This window comes from Gambusia affinis, linkage group LG16, assembly GCF_019740435.1.
Source record: "Gambusia affinis linkage group LG16, SWU_Gaff_1.0, whole genome shotgun sequence".
Taxonomy (NCBI): Eukaryota; Metazoa; Chordata; class Actinopteri; order Cyprinodontiformes; family Poeciliidae; genus Gambusia; species Gambusia affinis.
The window spans coordinates 14,552,859-14,567,075 of record NC_057883.1 but is presented as its reverse complement, the minus strand read 5'-3'; the positions used below and the strand labels follow the sequence as shown (position 1 = coordinate 14,567,075).

The 14,217-nt window shown below is 36.7% G+C and overlaps 1 protein-coding gene across 6 annotated transcripts in view; it reads left to right on the top strand.

The window, feature by feature from the left end:
* ralgapa2 (Ral GTPase activating protein catalytic subunit alpha 2) overlaps positions 1-14,217 on the top strand; it is a 107,071-nt gene that overhangs the window by 36,100 nt on the left and 56,754 nt on the right. For 5 of the 6 annotated variants that reach the window (XM_044143350.1, XM_044143349.1, XM_044143355.1 and 2 more), the window contains 9 exons: positions 3,234-3,356; positions 4,079-4,149; positions 4,242-4,332; positions 4,491-4,664; positions 5,023-5,193; positions 6,485-6,678; positions 6,847-6,945; positions 7,648-7,803; positions 13,107-13,235. In XM_044143350.1, the coding sequence (XP_043999285.1) occupies positions 3,234-3,356; positions 4,079-4,149; positions 4,242-4,332; positions 4,491-4,664; positions 5,023-5,193; positions 6,485-6,678; positions 6,847-6,945; positions 7,648-7,803; positions 13,107-13,235 (1,208 nt within the window). The remainder of the gene's footprint in view (positions 1-3,233; positions 3,357-4,078; positions 4,150-4,241; positions 4,333-4,490; positions 4,665-5,022; positions 5,194-6,484; positions 6,679-6,846; positions 6,946-7,647; positions 7,804-13,106; positions 13,236-14,217) is intronic. The other variant, XM_044143354.1, reaches the window with a different exon arrangement.

Genomic DNA, 14,217 nt, shown 5'->3' with positions numbered 1-14,217 from the left:
CATCTACCTTTTTGTCCATTAATCATGTCCTCCAAAATAAACACTTGAAGCACAATTGAGAATTTCAGACATGGACAGACCTTCTGAAGAAAAAGTTTATAGGCAGACGAGGAAAAGAATGAGCTATTTAGTGATGGTGACAGTGATGTGTCTTAGATGGGGTCAACTTGAAGTTTCCAATGATAGGAGATACACCTCTATCATTTTAGCATGATAGAGGCGCTAAAATTATGTGCTTTTTTTTTGCCATCAGCGGTGGTAATGCATTGTGCAAACTGGATGGAATAATAAAGATGATGGACAACCTTCAAATTTTTCGATGTCAACATGAGTGAATAGCTATAAAAGTTCAAGACTTGAAACTTGGATGAAATTTCAACACCACATTGAAGCCAGTGGTTTTGATATGGATAAATCGGGCTATCACTAAGCTTCAGGAACAGCCCAAATTTCTACCCTGTTGAAATGAATAGGAGCTTTGTCTGTGGCAGGAATTTAACTAATTTAAATTACTTCTTTATCATAAGAGTGAACAAGTAATTCAGCCAGAATTGGACAAGAGCCTTAGTACTGGCATATAGTTTCTCTTGTCAATTAATCTATCAATTTATTATCTTTGTTGTGTGTAAGGTAAATTTCTCACACGGAAGACGGATAAAGAGATGGATTTTACAACTTATTTAAAGTCATCTAAATACTGATGGTTGCATTTGCTGTGTGTGTGCGTGTGCATGGGCGTGCGTGTGTGTGTTTGCATACAATTCACAATAAATTCAAACTTATCTGATCTTGTTCCTTTTTATAATTCCAACCTGAAAAAAAGAATAGTTAAACTTCATTGTAAAAAACATTACAGGAAGTGTATGTAAACATCTGAGCAGCACTTGTTTATGCATTGTATTTTATGTTTTTTGGGGGCAGACTGCACACCAAAAACCATGCACAGGGTTTGTCAGACATAATGATCTTATGTGGAAGTCTTTGAAAGGGGCCAGGTGCCAGGGGGATGCAATTCTGTAGACAAAGACGCCAGCAGATGGCCTTCATTGTTTCTTTGACATGTCACTGGCCAGTGTCAGCATATTCCATGTCAGTTTAACTGCAGGCACACAGAGCAATTCCCTAGACTACATGCCAAAAATAAGGGTTGAATGCTGCTGTAATGGCAACTTTTATTTGATTGAGAAGTGGGAAGTAAATTATATGTTTAACTGATAGACTTGTCAAACGTTGCAATGCTTTCCTCTGTTTTTCTGTTTTGTTATTAATCCGGAGGGTCAAACCAAAAGAAAATATTTTTTGTTTCCATTTAATCCACCAACTTTGCTCTCAGATTACAAGCCTGTTCGGAAAGGAGGGGATTTTTATTTTTATTTGCTTAAAGGATAATGTGTCTGTATGCTTTTATATGCATGTGTTGAAAAATCAATTATGTTTCTTAGGTAGATGTTTATGCATCTATTCTTTTAGCCTGTTTATTTGTATCTCAATGCAAGTAAAGATGGACATTAAAAGCAACCACTTCAGATTCTCCTCCTTTCTTCAGCCTAATTGGATTGCTCTCACATTGATCTTCAAAGGAGCAACAGCCCTTCTCCTTGCTCCTCAAGAGAAAGCCCACACATCAATTGCACGGCAGTTTTTGATTGTTTCATTAAGAGTGTAATTAATGCTCATTAATATGCACAAAACGGGAAGCAGCAGTGGGCTGTGGGAGATATGATGCATCTCTCTTAACTGAAAGGTGTAATTAAAGTGTGCTGAAAGCAGATGAGAGAAGCACCTTTTTTTCAGTGCTTTCTATGAGAATAACCCTGAAGTACTATCCAGACACAATGGTAAAGCATCAGCATTGACAACTGTCAAAATTTGGTTGCTCTTACACATGCAAATGTACAGTGTTATTGTGAGATCTTGTCCTTATAATGAAGAAAAAGGGTATTTAATTATGGAGCTCATTAAGCGTTTGCAACTACACAGATCCAGGTGAATAAACTTTCCCCTTGCCTTTAATAAGATGGCTACTAACTGGTCGCAAGATCCTTTTTACATTATATTGGATGCGAACAGCTAATTATTTTGGACAGAAACTTGCTAAATACAATTATTTTTTTAAATGTATTTGTATAAAGTACATGAAACAAATACAGGTCCGTCTTGGGATATAAAAAAATTGACATATTTCTTCAGTTCAGAAAGCAAAACTCTAAAATTGTTTCATTAAATTTTAAATGCCATCACAGGAAAACTTTTTATCTCTGCATAATGTAAATTACTTCTGTGATTAAAAAAAAAAAAATCATTTATCATTAGACGTGACTGTTTCATTGAATTATGTCTTCTTCCCTTTGCCTTTCTGCTGTTTCCACTGTCTGTTTTCTTCCCTCTCTATCTTTTCCTGATGGAAGCTAAGCGAAGCCAGTCCATCAGCAACTGTGTCCATCTTTACGAGGCTTTGCCCACTACTAAAAGTGTTCCTATGCTGCTCCACACTGTGAGCTCTTTCTTGCCTGGTATCTCTTCTGGTAATTCTTCTTGCTCTCATAGACTCTCAGGTAACGTGCACTGCGAGAGCCACATGTATTTGTGTGTTTGTGACCTCCGCCCTGCATTCTCATCCATCTCTAACAAATGTTGACAGTTTATAGTGTTTATGACCGTATTATAGGGTTCCTGTGCTGTATGGAAATGGGGGAAGCTTGGATTATATTAGATATTATTATTCTTCCAGGGGGAATAGCTATGGAAGATAAAGAAACAGAGCCTGGAAAAATATTCCCAGACTTTATTTCTAGTTACATTGTTGAGAAACTGTATCCATCCATCCGTCCATCCATCCATCCATCCATCCATTTTTTTTCAGGTTTCACATTTACGTTTATGCATTTTCAGTAAGCATTTGTGTTCGTTGTTAAAATGGGCAAAAAAATTCATCATGAAAAAGATGTAGCAATCCTGGTTTTAATTTTAAAAGTAGTTTTTTAAAAACCACTTATGGACTGAACTCTCTTTATTGCAAAATTGCAGTCTGTAACAAAAGCATCTCTTTAGCTATGACTAATGCATGTCTGCATGTGACGTTTTCTTCCATGTCTTCATAAAATTCTGTTCTGCATCATGAACGTTTCTTCATCTCCTTGGAAATAATACAAGTCATGTCCCAGATTAGGCTTTTAATTTTCTTTTCAGATGATGTAGTGACACAAACTGACTTTGTTTTTTTTTCCCTCCAGATGTGGAAGAATGTCAGCTCTCAGAATGTGGAGGAGAAGAGGAGATGGGGGGCAGGGAGAGTCCTCTGCAGCGGAGCAGCAGCACCTCAGACATCACCCAGCAGCTCTCTGACACTTTACCAGGTATTGAACAACAACACCAAAAAAATCTTTGCTCTATTTTACTTCTTTTCTCCTTCATAACTTAACATGTGAAGACACGATTCAGCTGAACCGTCACCAGACATTCATGAGTGGAGTTGCCTGTATCCCAATTACTTTTTTGGCTGTTTTTTTTTTTTTACAGCCAAATTAATTTGGCTAATTTTTTACAACAAAATGTCATTGCGTCCATGTTACGATGATATAATAGGAACATTATGATGTCTCACTGTTAAATGCATGTTAAGAAAATGTTATTTTAAAACTTTTTATCTCTAATAACATTTAATGAAGACTAGAATGAAATCTGTATTTATTTCATTAATGCAGTTCGTAAAATGATTTCTTACTCACATTTCAGGCATTTATTTCTATTACTTTGAACAATATGGCTTTCAGTTAATAAAAACACAAAATTGAGTTTCTCAGAAAATGTGAACATTACATCAGAACAATTGAAAAAAACTATAAATTATAAATATAAGTTCACCCTTTTAGAAGTATGTCCATATACCTTATCTCTTCTGTATCACAAGTTCCACTTTTTGAATTGAGCTCCAAAAATAAAACCACATTTCAGTAACATTTAAATTTATGTAGATGTATCCGTGGTCATAATTTAAGGGAAATTTATATTTAAGAGCATTTAATAGAGAGGTTTTCATTCTCTCTATTTAAATAAAATAGCTTATTTTTTCTCACAGCCCAGAAGAGAGACTACTCCCCCACTTCCTGTGGATCTGAGGGCAGGACTGAGAGCAGTGAGCCGCCAGTGGTGTGTACATTAAACTTGTACTACTTTATAATGAGGTATTAGCTGTGTGTGCTAGATTTTAATTATTTTTTTATTTGTTACTTCATATCTAGATATTGATCCGACTGAGCAGCAGTCCAGCTGAGACAGAGTCAAGCACTGACGGACCCCCAACCTACACAAGACACAAACTCAGAGATAAAAGTGAGAGATCACCTGCCGCTTGTGTAATTTGAATTACCTGTGTGTTAGATGTTTAGCTCCAGTTCATTATACGTGTACGTAAGGAGCATGTTTTTTAAAAATTATATTGTACTCGCATGTCTCTACTATAAAAAGCACATCTTCTCTTCTTTTAATAGGTGAAAGTGTGAGTAGCGAGACATCCAACGGCTACCTCAATGAGGCAGAAGTTACGTGGCAAACATTTGATGAGGAGGCAGACACTCAGTCCACACAGTCGGCTCACATGGACGTTACAGCTGACCCCCAGAATCAAGGGAGTTTGCTGCTCAGCCACAATGATGCTCTAGCAGGTAAGGCCAGGGAAAGACAGTTAACGCAAACTCTTGAAGATTAAAAATGTTCACTTTATATGTGTCAGATTTTAACGATGTGAAATATTAAACAACAGAAACACAGGATAGCTTCACCTTAAAAGCTTAGATACAGCTCACTGGGAAGCTTGAGTCCTTTTCCAAGTACTTGTAGGTCTTCATCTCGCTCAGATTTTTATTTTACTCCCAACATTGTTTTGTGAAAAAATGTGTTCTTGTCTCCTCACATCCCACCGTTTGAGGTTAATTTTTCTGGTCCCTGCATTGTGATCTGTGTGTCTCTGTGCTCCCTCAACCTCAAAGCTAGTTTTTATCCCTTTTCCATTGTTGTTTTTAGGTCCTGAGTGTGCCCTCCTTCCCCACTCTGCTCCTCCCTACCACCACAATTACCACTACCCCCAAAATCCCCCCTCTTCACCAGCCCTGCTGGTGCACACAGAGTGCCCGCGGGACTGTCCCCTGGATGACACCATGCATCAGTCTGTCTTACACATGCCACACCACTTGGGTACCGCTGCCTAGTTGTTATTTATCAAAGATATCATTCACTTTTCTTCCATTGTTTCTGCCTGGATTCTTGCATGAAAAATTCTGTTTCATCTGTCTATTTTTCTTCTCCCTCAGCTGAGATAGATCTTCTTTTATTAATCACAGTGACTTGCAAAATATTAAATATGTCCAAATACTACCAAGGTTCAACCTGAATTTTAGTGTACTTGACTAACATTGTTTTTGTGATAGACCAACACAAACAATACAAATCTGGAAAGTTCGGTGTGCATTTGTACATAGAACAGCTGCATTTCTGTCTCTTCTGGGTAGATCAGAGTTTATGCTTGTTTTCTGTTTTCTACATTATTTTTGTCAGATTGCAAACAGGACTTCTTAGAGCTTTTTACTTTCAATTCTTAATAAAGGCCAGATTTGTAAAGCTCATAAAAAGAAGTGGCTGTTTTGGAAGTTGGGAATCACTGCAGCTCCTCCAGAGTTACTGCAGGCTTTTGGCTACTTGTTATTAATTCCCTCTCCAGTTTAGCTCACGTTTCAGATTTGCATTTGTAATGAAGTATGAAAAATATAATTTTCCTTCCACTTAAAAATAATAGAGTACTTAATGTAATATTTCACATAAAACCCAGATGAAATGCATTGAACTTTGCACTTGTAACACGACACATTGTGAAAAAGTTTCAGTAGTATGAAAACTTTTGCAAGGCATTGTAGCTACATCTTTCAGTTTTGTACTCATTTTGTTCTATTTGACATTGATGGATATGAACATACTGAGCATCAAATTATTTTTATCTTTTTCTTTTATTGCATAATATTTTATACCTTTGAACTGAATATAATTTCAATGTTTTTTTTTGAGAACATTTTCTTTTTTCAACAAAAATATCACAACATAACAAGAAAGCCATTCCTGGCCTCTGCTCCCTCTTACCTGCATTTCTACTTCTTCCCACTCGGTGGCACTGTTCTCCCATACTTCAATGAGATGATGCATGTGTTGTCGTGCCTTTTTCCCCAAAGTGTTTAGGCCTATTGTTCATGTACAGTGAAATGTTACTGGTCAAATGCATTTGGGGCAAAAGCACAGATACTTTGTAAGATTCAGTCAACAGCTGCTAAATAAGTATTGAATTTTGTTCTTATTCATTTCCTGTTTTCAAGTAGTTAGCATTATCTCAGAAAATTATTTAGCATATGTTGACTAAAGCCAATTTCCTTAAAAATAAATTCTGCCCTGTTTTATAATATGTATTGCATTCAAACCAAAACTGTCTCTGATCCTGCAGACAGCAGTGAGTGTCTTGCCGATGATGTCAGCATCATTGCTGGGGGGACGCTGACTGGTTGGCATCCCGATTCTGCTTTTGTCCTGTGGAGGAGGATTTTAGGCATTTTGGGAGATGTCAATAACATCCGGTGCCCTAAGATCCATGCCAAGGTTTTCTCCTATCTCTATGATCTCTGGCACAAGCTGGCCAAGGTAAAAAAACAAAAAAAAAAAACAGACCACACTGCCCACATACAGGAAAGGACATTGTCACTAAGATTTCCCAAATATTATTGTGAAAATATAATTTTCTTTTAACAGTCATGCAAAGATGCATTAATGAATAAGATGTGGTGATTTCATTTAAATGTGTGATCACAGATCCGGGACAATCTTGGGATCAGCGTGGATAACCAGTCCTCTCCTCCCCAGCCTGTGTTCATCCCTCCTCTTCGAATGCTAGCATCATGGCTCTTCAGGGTAGGAACAAGACATGGACACAACAAACAGCATGCAGGACATTTGCATGTGTCAAATAAGTAATGATACCAGCAACATCTTATCTTGTAATGTATGAAATGCAGACATCTTCTCCTGGGTTGTTTCAAAATGCTCCAGCTCTTTTATTTGAGAAGAAGGTCACATAAGAAGTAAAGCAGGTTAAAGACATGAGAACAATTTGAATGCATTTCTACACCATGTGTACAGTGAAAACCTTATGTTGATTTATGACATGAAGTCCTAATAACATACATTAAAATTAATTCTTTAGCTTTGCACTAAGCTCCAGTGTTGCAGATAATTATATTTTTAACATAGAAGAAAGTGTTTCATAATGATTCACCTCTACTATGTTACTATTCCACATTATTATGTTATCTTACAGCAGCATCATTTAATCATCCCACTTCATATTTTTTCTTCAAAATTACATTATGAATAGTATTACAGAAGAATTTAAACTAATTTACTTTCATTTAAAGTTTGATTATTATTCTTCTTTATCTTTAATGTGGCAGCAGCAACATGTCCTTGATTAGACCAAATTGTTTAGTTTTAAATTTTATCCATTTAATTTCCAAAAACAGCAAATTATATAAATAACAAGATGCAGATTTAAGGTGACAAAAACAGGAGCTTGTTTTAAAATTGCTGAACTCTCTGCTTTTCTTTGGTCCACAGGCAACCATGCTCCAAGCAGAATACAAGGCTGGCAAACTGCAGGCATACAAGCTGATCTGTGAGATGATGACCAGACACCAAGACGTTCTCCCCAACAGTGACTTCCTGGTGCACTTGTACCATGTCATGCACAAGGGCTTCAACAGCCATGACCAGGTACAACCAGCAGATGGCTCTTTACTATGAGATTGTGTTTCTTTTTTTAAAAATATATTCACCCATAGATGGCGCATCAAACTAAGACACGCTCAAGAACTTTCTCAGAATTAGCTGATTTCAGTTTACTTTTTAATGTGTTTGCAATTTTATTTTTGTTCAGCTAGTGCTCTCTGAGATATTTCCTGTGCCCTGTATATGTCAACTTTGAAATAAACATGCTCAAATTAAAGGTAGGTTAGACTCAACCTAGGTAAAACCATAAATTAGAAATACACTACAATTTTAAAATAGAGGCTCAGTCTGCCTGCCAACCGGTGGTGTTGAGAAGCACTGCTGTGTTTTGGCATCTTCCTCCTTTTCTCGCCACACCCTTTCTTGTATTCAAATCTGGCGCAGCTCCTTTGGTCCTAGACAAAGATGAGTGGAGATGAATAGAGTTCCCCAAAACAAAGGGACAGGGATAAAAAAGTCTGGGTGAGCAAGGGGTGTTTTGGATACAAATGTGTGTGTGAATATATATATGCATATATGCCCTCTTGGCTGGGTTTCTATTGCGCCTTGGCAGTGCGACAAGCTTATTAGAATGTTTTCCATGTCGTTAAATAATGTTTTGAGCCCCTGCCGTGTATACGTGATTAATTAAGGATTGACGTCTGTCGCGCTCCGTTAGACTGACACGTCGGCCGGGGGCCCAGAGTTAGAGCGGCCCTGCCTGTGTGTGTGAAGGAGCGGGAGGGGAGCCTGGGGAACGCAGCGTAGAGTGGAGCAATGAGGGGGGCTCGGCGCACTGCGAGACCAGGCAGCATTCTCCAGCTTTTGTTGTGGCTCTGTATAATGCGTTAGGGGGCCAGAGCCAGGCTGGCCACTGAAGCATGCTCAAATTGGCCAGAGAAAAGAGTCCTCACGCCACACAATAGAGGACAGCCGCACGCCTGCTTAACATAAGAAAGTGGCTCTTATTCTCCCCCACCTCCTTCCTTTTTGCTTCCACCCCCAAACCCCCTGCAACCTAAAAAAAACTAAATGTTTTTTTTTTTTTTTTTACAAAAAAACCCCTTTCAAATTAAACAAGTTAATTTTATAACACATTATTTTACACATAATCTAAATAACAAAAGTTGTCATCTGTTGAAGCAAACTGAGGAAGAGATCCCAAATATTTTTATGTCCTTATTTCTGCCTAAAGTCGATATTTTACCTAAATAGTTTTTTTGTGGTTAATATTTTGTTTAAATCAGCCACTCTTCTGTTAGTAGGATTCTTCCTCCAACTGACAGAGTGCCAAGGTCAGGGCTATTGTCCTGGTTCTCTGTCACTTACTGGTCACTGGTCTCAATGGCAAGATGGCAGCACAATAGCAGTAATCGATCAATAACAGTCTTTCTGAAAGCTGGGCAATCTAGAGTTAAATAGTTATCAACATATTTTTGTGACATTTAGTGTTTGAAACAAGAGGAGTGTACCGGATCAGGAGTCTTTGTCCTCAATACTGATCCAGGGAATTTAGGTCCAGTGCCTAGTTGAAATAGCATCAGTTCCATGTAAATGATTGAAAACCTGTTTAACTTCAAAAAGCTGAAAAATAATATATTTCATCAGTATCACACTTTACTTCAGTAATGTCATGCAGCATGCCTCCGTCTCTCCTATTCTTTTCTTGCCTGACAATAACAGATATTTTGCCACAACCAGGGTTTATGCATTACAGCCTTAGTATGCTACTCCAAAACACGCATCCTAAAAACATGCATAAGTTTAAGTACAAACTTATTTATATAGCTGATAGATTAGAAACTGTTCTCTAGATTTGACCAACATGTTTCATCTGACTAAATGTCATATGAATGTTAAAGAGCAGTGCTGCTAGATTCCAGACTTGAATCTGTGGACGGAGCTAAAGATTAGGATGATGGCAAATAGGCTTTCTAATCTCAAAGATTTGGAGCCTGTTGTATAAAGTGCTTTCCCCCGCAGCTGCCGATGGTCATGTTTAATCCTTGGTTCATGTCTGTCAGTATGAATTAACCTTTAACGCAACAATCAATAACTGCGTCACAAACAGCGAATAAAAGCATATATAAGTCGCACTCAACTTCAGTTGTTACTTAGTGTTTGCATCTTTACTCTTAAGTTTTTTACAAACTTCATTAATAATTAAACTATTAATGAGCAATTCTACTGAATCATATCCAGACAAATCTTACAGAAGCATCTCCAGAAACTGGATGCTTTATTGTGAACATCAGGAAAATTACTTTGTGTGTATGTGTCTGTTACTCTTTCTCACCTTATACAGCCCACTTCTCCAACAAATATTAAGAAGTGCCGTTTTTGGGTTAGCACTTCCTGTCAAAAGCCGAAGATTGGAAACAAACATTAATTCCTTACATAAAATGTTCACCTCTAAAAAGATCTTCTGGTCATTTATTAGAAATAAACAACCACATTAAATATATAATGTCAATTATGGAAATGTATCATCCTACTCAGATTGCCAGGATTGTTTTTTTGAAAGACTTTTTAAAATCTTAAATTGCAGGATGTTTTATATGATAACACATTTGGATGGTTAAATTGGACTAACCCTTTTTACCTCCTGGACTGAATCATTTTAAGCTTTGCAAATCATTTTATGTGAACAGGATTAGTAATAGTCGGGATCCTTACACAGAGAGGAAATGTTCTGGAGGTGACACCTGTTGTGTTTAATACAATGAAGTTCGCAATGGCAAGTCATTCATAATTATCTTATTTGGTTGTAATGTGGATAAGTGTGGTAGCTTGCCTTTTTATTTACCCATAACCAGTTTTCTTCCTGCTTCTTCATTATGATTGGTCCTCTAACCCAACCTGTTTTACATAAATGCACACAGATGCAGAATCAGTTGTCAAAGATTCATTTTATAAGTTCATAGTTCTGCTTATCAAGTTGGTTAATTTGCCAAACTTCTTTTATAAAACCCAGATTTGTGGGAATTGCTTCTTCTTTTTAGTGTCAAGTTCTCATTACATAGACAAGAATTGCCACAGCCTTTCCATGTTTTTCACTGTAAATGTCTGTGTTAGAAGGCAAATAAAAACGGATTTAATTTGGTCTACAAACTAAAATACACAAACAATGCCTTTTTGCAACTCATTCACTCATAAATAGGCTCTGATTTGGTTAAAAAAAGTGCATCCCACAACAATCATCAATTGCAGAGTTTAGTAATCTTTACCAATTATTTTAAAATTCAATTATTGGCACATGAAACACTCGTGAAGCAACTAGACACATTTCTAAGACTTTCTACAAGGTTTAAAAAGTCGGCCTCAAAAGTTGTAAATATGTTCAGATTTCATTACATTCTAAATTTCACAAAGGTGCATATTAATTTTGTGCATTTCTAGTTTTTTCACCAATTTATGTTCCTTTTGCCCTTTGATATAATAAATTCAGAAACACATTTCTATTAGTGGTCTGTTCTGTGTGGCTAAGGAATTTGGGTTAAAAGTTCCTAAACATCTGATTAGTGGTAAAATTTGACAACTTTAACACAATTAATTGACAGCAGCGCTGATGCACACCATGACAAGTCGACAAATGTTTTTTTTGTTTTTATGTTTTCGGTTTTTGTTTTTGACTTGTTACTGAATAAGTGAGACATGTCATTGAGCAAATAACTTTTAAAGTAACTTGCTTACGGTATTTTTCATAACTGAAATTTACAGATACCTTTAAATTGCTTTATATATTTTTAGCTAAGATTAATTCAAACTTTTCCACAAAATCTACTGTTAATCTCTGACCTGTGAACTTCGTTGATATTTCTTTATAAAATATTTGAAATCAAATGTTTCCTCTTATAATTGTAAAGGTTTTTTTGATACTTTATGTGATAAAATGCCAGAATGAACCCCGTCACCCTTGGGCCAGGCGGAGTGCATTCTTTCCTGAGGATGAGGCCACATTTATCGAAAAAAAAAAAAAAGTTCTGTGGTTGCTCTGTTCAGTGTTGACGTTAATGCACCTTTTGTTGATGCAGTCGGCCATTCTACTGCCAACACAGCTCCACTTTCCTCAATGCTGATTTCTTTACTCACACCTGAAATCAGGTCCCCTCTGCTCACACACACAATCGAAAGCACTTTGCCGTCTGCATTTGTAGCTTCCTCTAAAATGCTTATTTCAGGCAATCAAGAAACAGTTTGTTGCCTGCTAATTACCTCTGACTGCACTGCACATTATGCTTCAGAGGTCAATTACCAACAAAATGAGGGTAAAATTGGCCCCTCAGCTCTAAAGCTCTTCCCACCAATTTTCCACATGCAGCACTGATGTTGGTTTGACTTCCTGCTATTTATGTCTGTGTTTATTCTATTTTCCTTTTGTTCACCTGCATAGCTGTTTACTGAGGGTTTGGGGTTACTTATGTCACAAATACATAGGTGGCACACTGTGTTTGTGTGTCTCTGATGCCGCAATTGTATGCATGTGTTTTGTTAAGGTGGCCCTCGGATCAGGTACAAACAGGCTGATGTTTGAACTGTCGGATTTGCTCAGGTTTATAGCCATGAAGGCAGGTGTTTCTGAGCTGGACCTTGGCTTTGTACACACATATTCACATACACACTGCAGATAAGGGAGAGTAATTATGCTCTTGTTGAGAAGCAACATTCTTATACCATTTTGTGTGTATGTTTTGTATATACGAGTATTTTCAGTTTGGTGTAAAACCTTTAACATCTTAATGCCCTTTGTATGTGCGTTTGGTTTTATACTGTACACATTTAAGAGGTTTGTGTGTAACCCTCTGCTGCACAGCATATGTTGGTGTTGAAAGAGTACCCATCTGCCACTGAGCTGCTGTACCGCCTCAAAACAATACCTTGTCTCTGGCTTTAATTACAGGTTTGCTGGTGTGTACCTACATATGACTCATGAAAGTTGAAGTCTTTTGTCCTCCCTCTTATCCAGTGTGAACAATCCATCTGCTGCCTCTTGTCTGTCTTTCTTTCCCCCCCTTTTCCATATTGTCATTTACTCTTGAATCTTTAACTTTAATCATCTTGCTCTAAATGACCAGAATACCATTTGTAGTGAAAAGCTTTCACCATGTTGCGTCTTTTCATCTGTTAAGGAAATATTACTTCAGCTTTCTTCAATATGTATGGCCTGCAGAAAACTTAAATCTAGATTGGTAAAAAAAATAATCTAGATCTAGTGATCTTAGTTTATTCCAAGATCACAGTAAAAAAAATCTGTCACTATAAAATGTTAATAATATTATTAATTTGTTTGTGTCCATTCACTTCTTTAGGACATTTTGAATACCATCGTCCGCTCCTGCTCGCCCCGCTTCTTCTTCCTCGGTCTGCCAGGTTTCACAATGCTGCTTGGAGATTTTATCACAGCTGCTGCCCATGTTCTTTCTTCTGACTCCAAAGAGGTACAAATAAGTTTTACATTCAGATTTACTTTGAATATCAGTCTGGAATTAATGTGCACCAAAATATGGATTCAATCAAAGTTTTTCCACACATACTTCTAAGTATATAAATTGCATCTGAAAGTCTTATCAATAATTGTCTTTATCTCTGGTGTCCTTGGGGTGATTGAAATATCAAGAGTGGGGTCTTGAGATCCTATTTTTGAAATAAAAAAGCATAATAGCAAGAGCATATGCATATTGTCACTAGTACCACTGATAAAAATCTAGATTATGAAAAAAATTGATTATGAAAAGTATATTTGAAAACCGGATTCTATTTGATTAAATCATTTTGCTAACCAATTTATCAATTTATTTTTTTTCATAACAAGTTAAATGATGTATGTGCATCCACCCCCAAAGACTCATACAGATATACATCCAGAATGTTTTGACTTTTGTCTAACAATTTTGAGAAAAATAAGAGGAACTTCTGATACCGAGAAATTGGGGGGGGAAAATAAAGACAAAACATTTTAAAAGATTTTTTTATGCACAATATGGACACCTGCAACTTATAACAAAGAGCCCTCAACATATGTAATTTTTTTATTTTCCAAATTTGTGACCACAGCTTATATTAAGATGCATTAAATTATCTGGAAGTTATGCTAATCCTACTATAGATTGTTCTTTTTTTATCTGTGATGTAATTTTTTTTTTTTATTTAATTGCATTTTTGGTTTACTAGTTTAGTTCTTGCTCTGTAAGTTATTTACAGAGCAGTACTGTATCCATAAACATAAACCAAAACATGCTTGAGTAAAACATTCTCTGGCTCCAGAAAGTTCACCCTCTGGGCTATCCTTATTGTTCTCTGGAAAGTATATTTAATATAAATGATATTATTTTTCCCTACTAGTAAATATGCTTTGGTCTTGTGAGGATCTATTGGAGATTTCTCTGTTGGAGAACCATTCCTTCCCACTATTGCCACTGA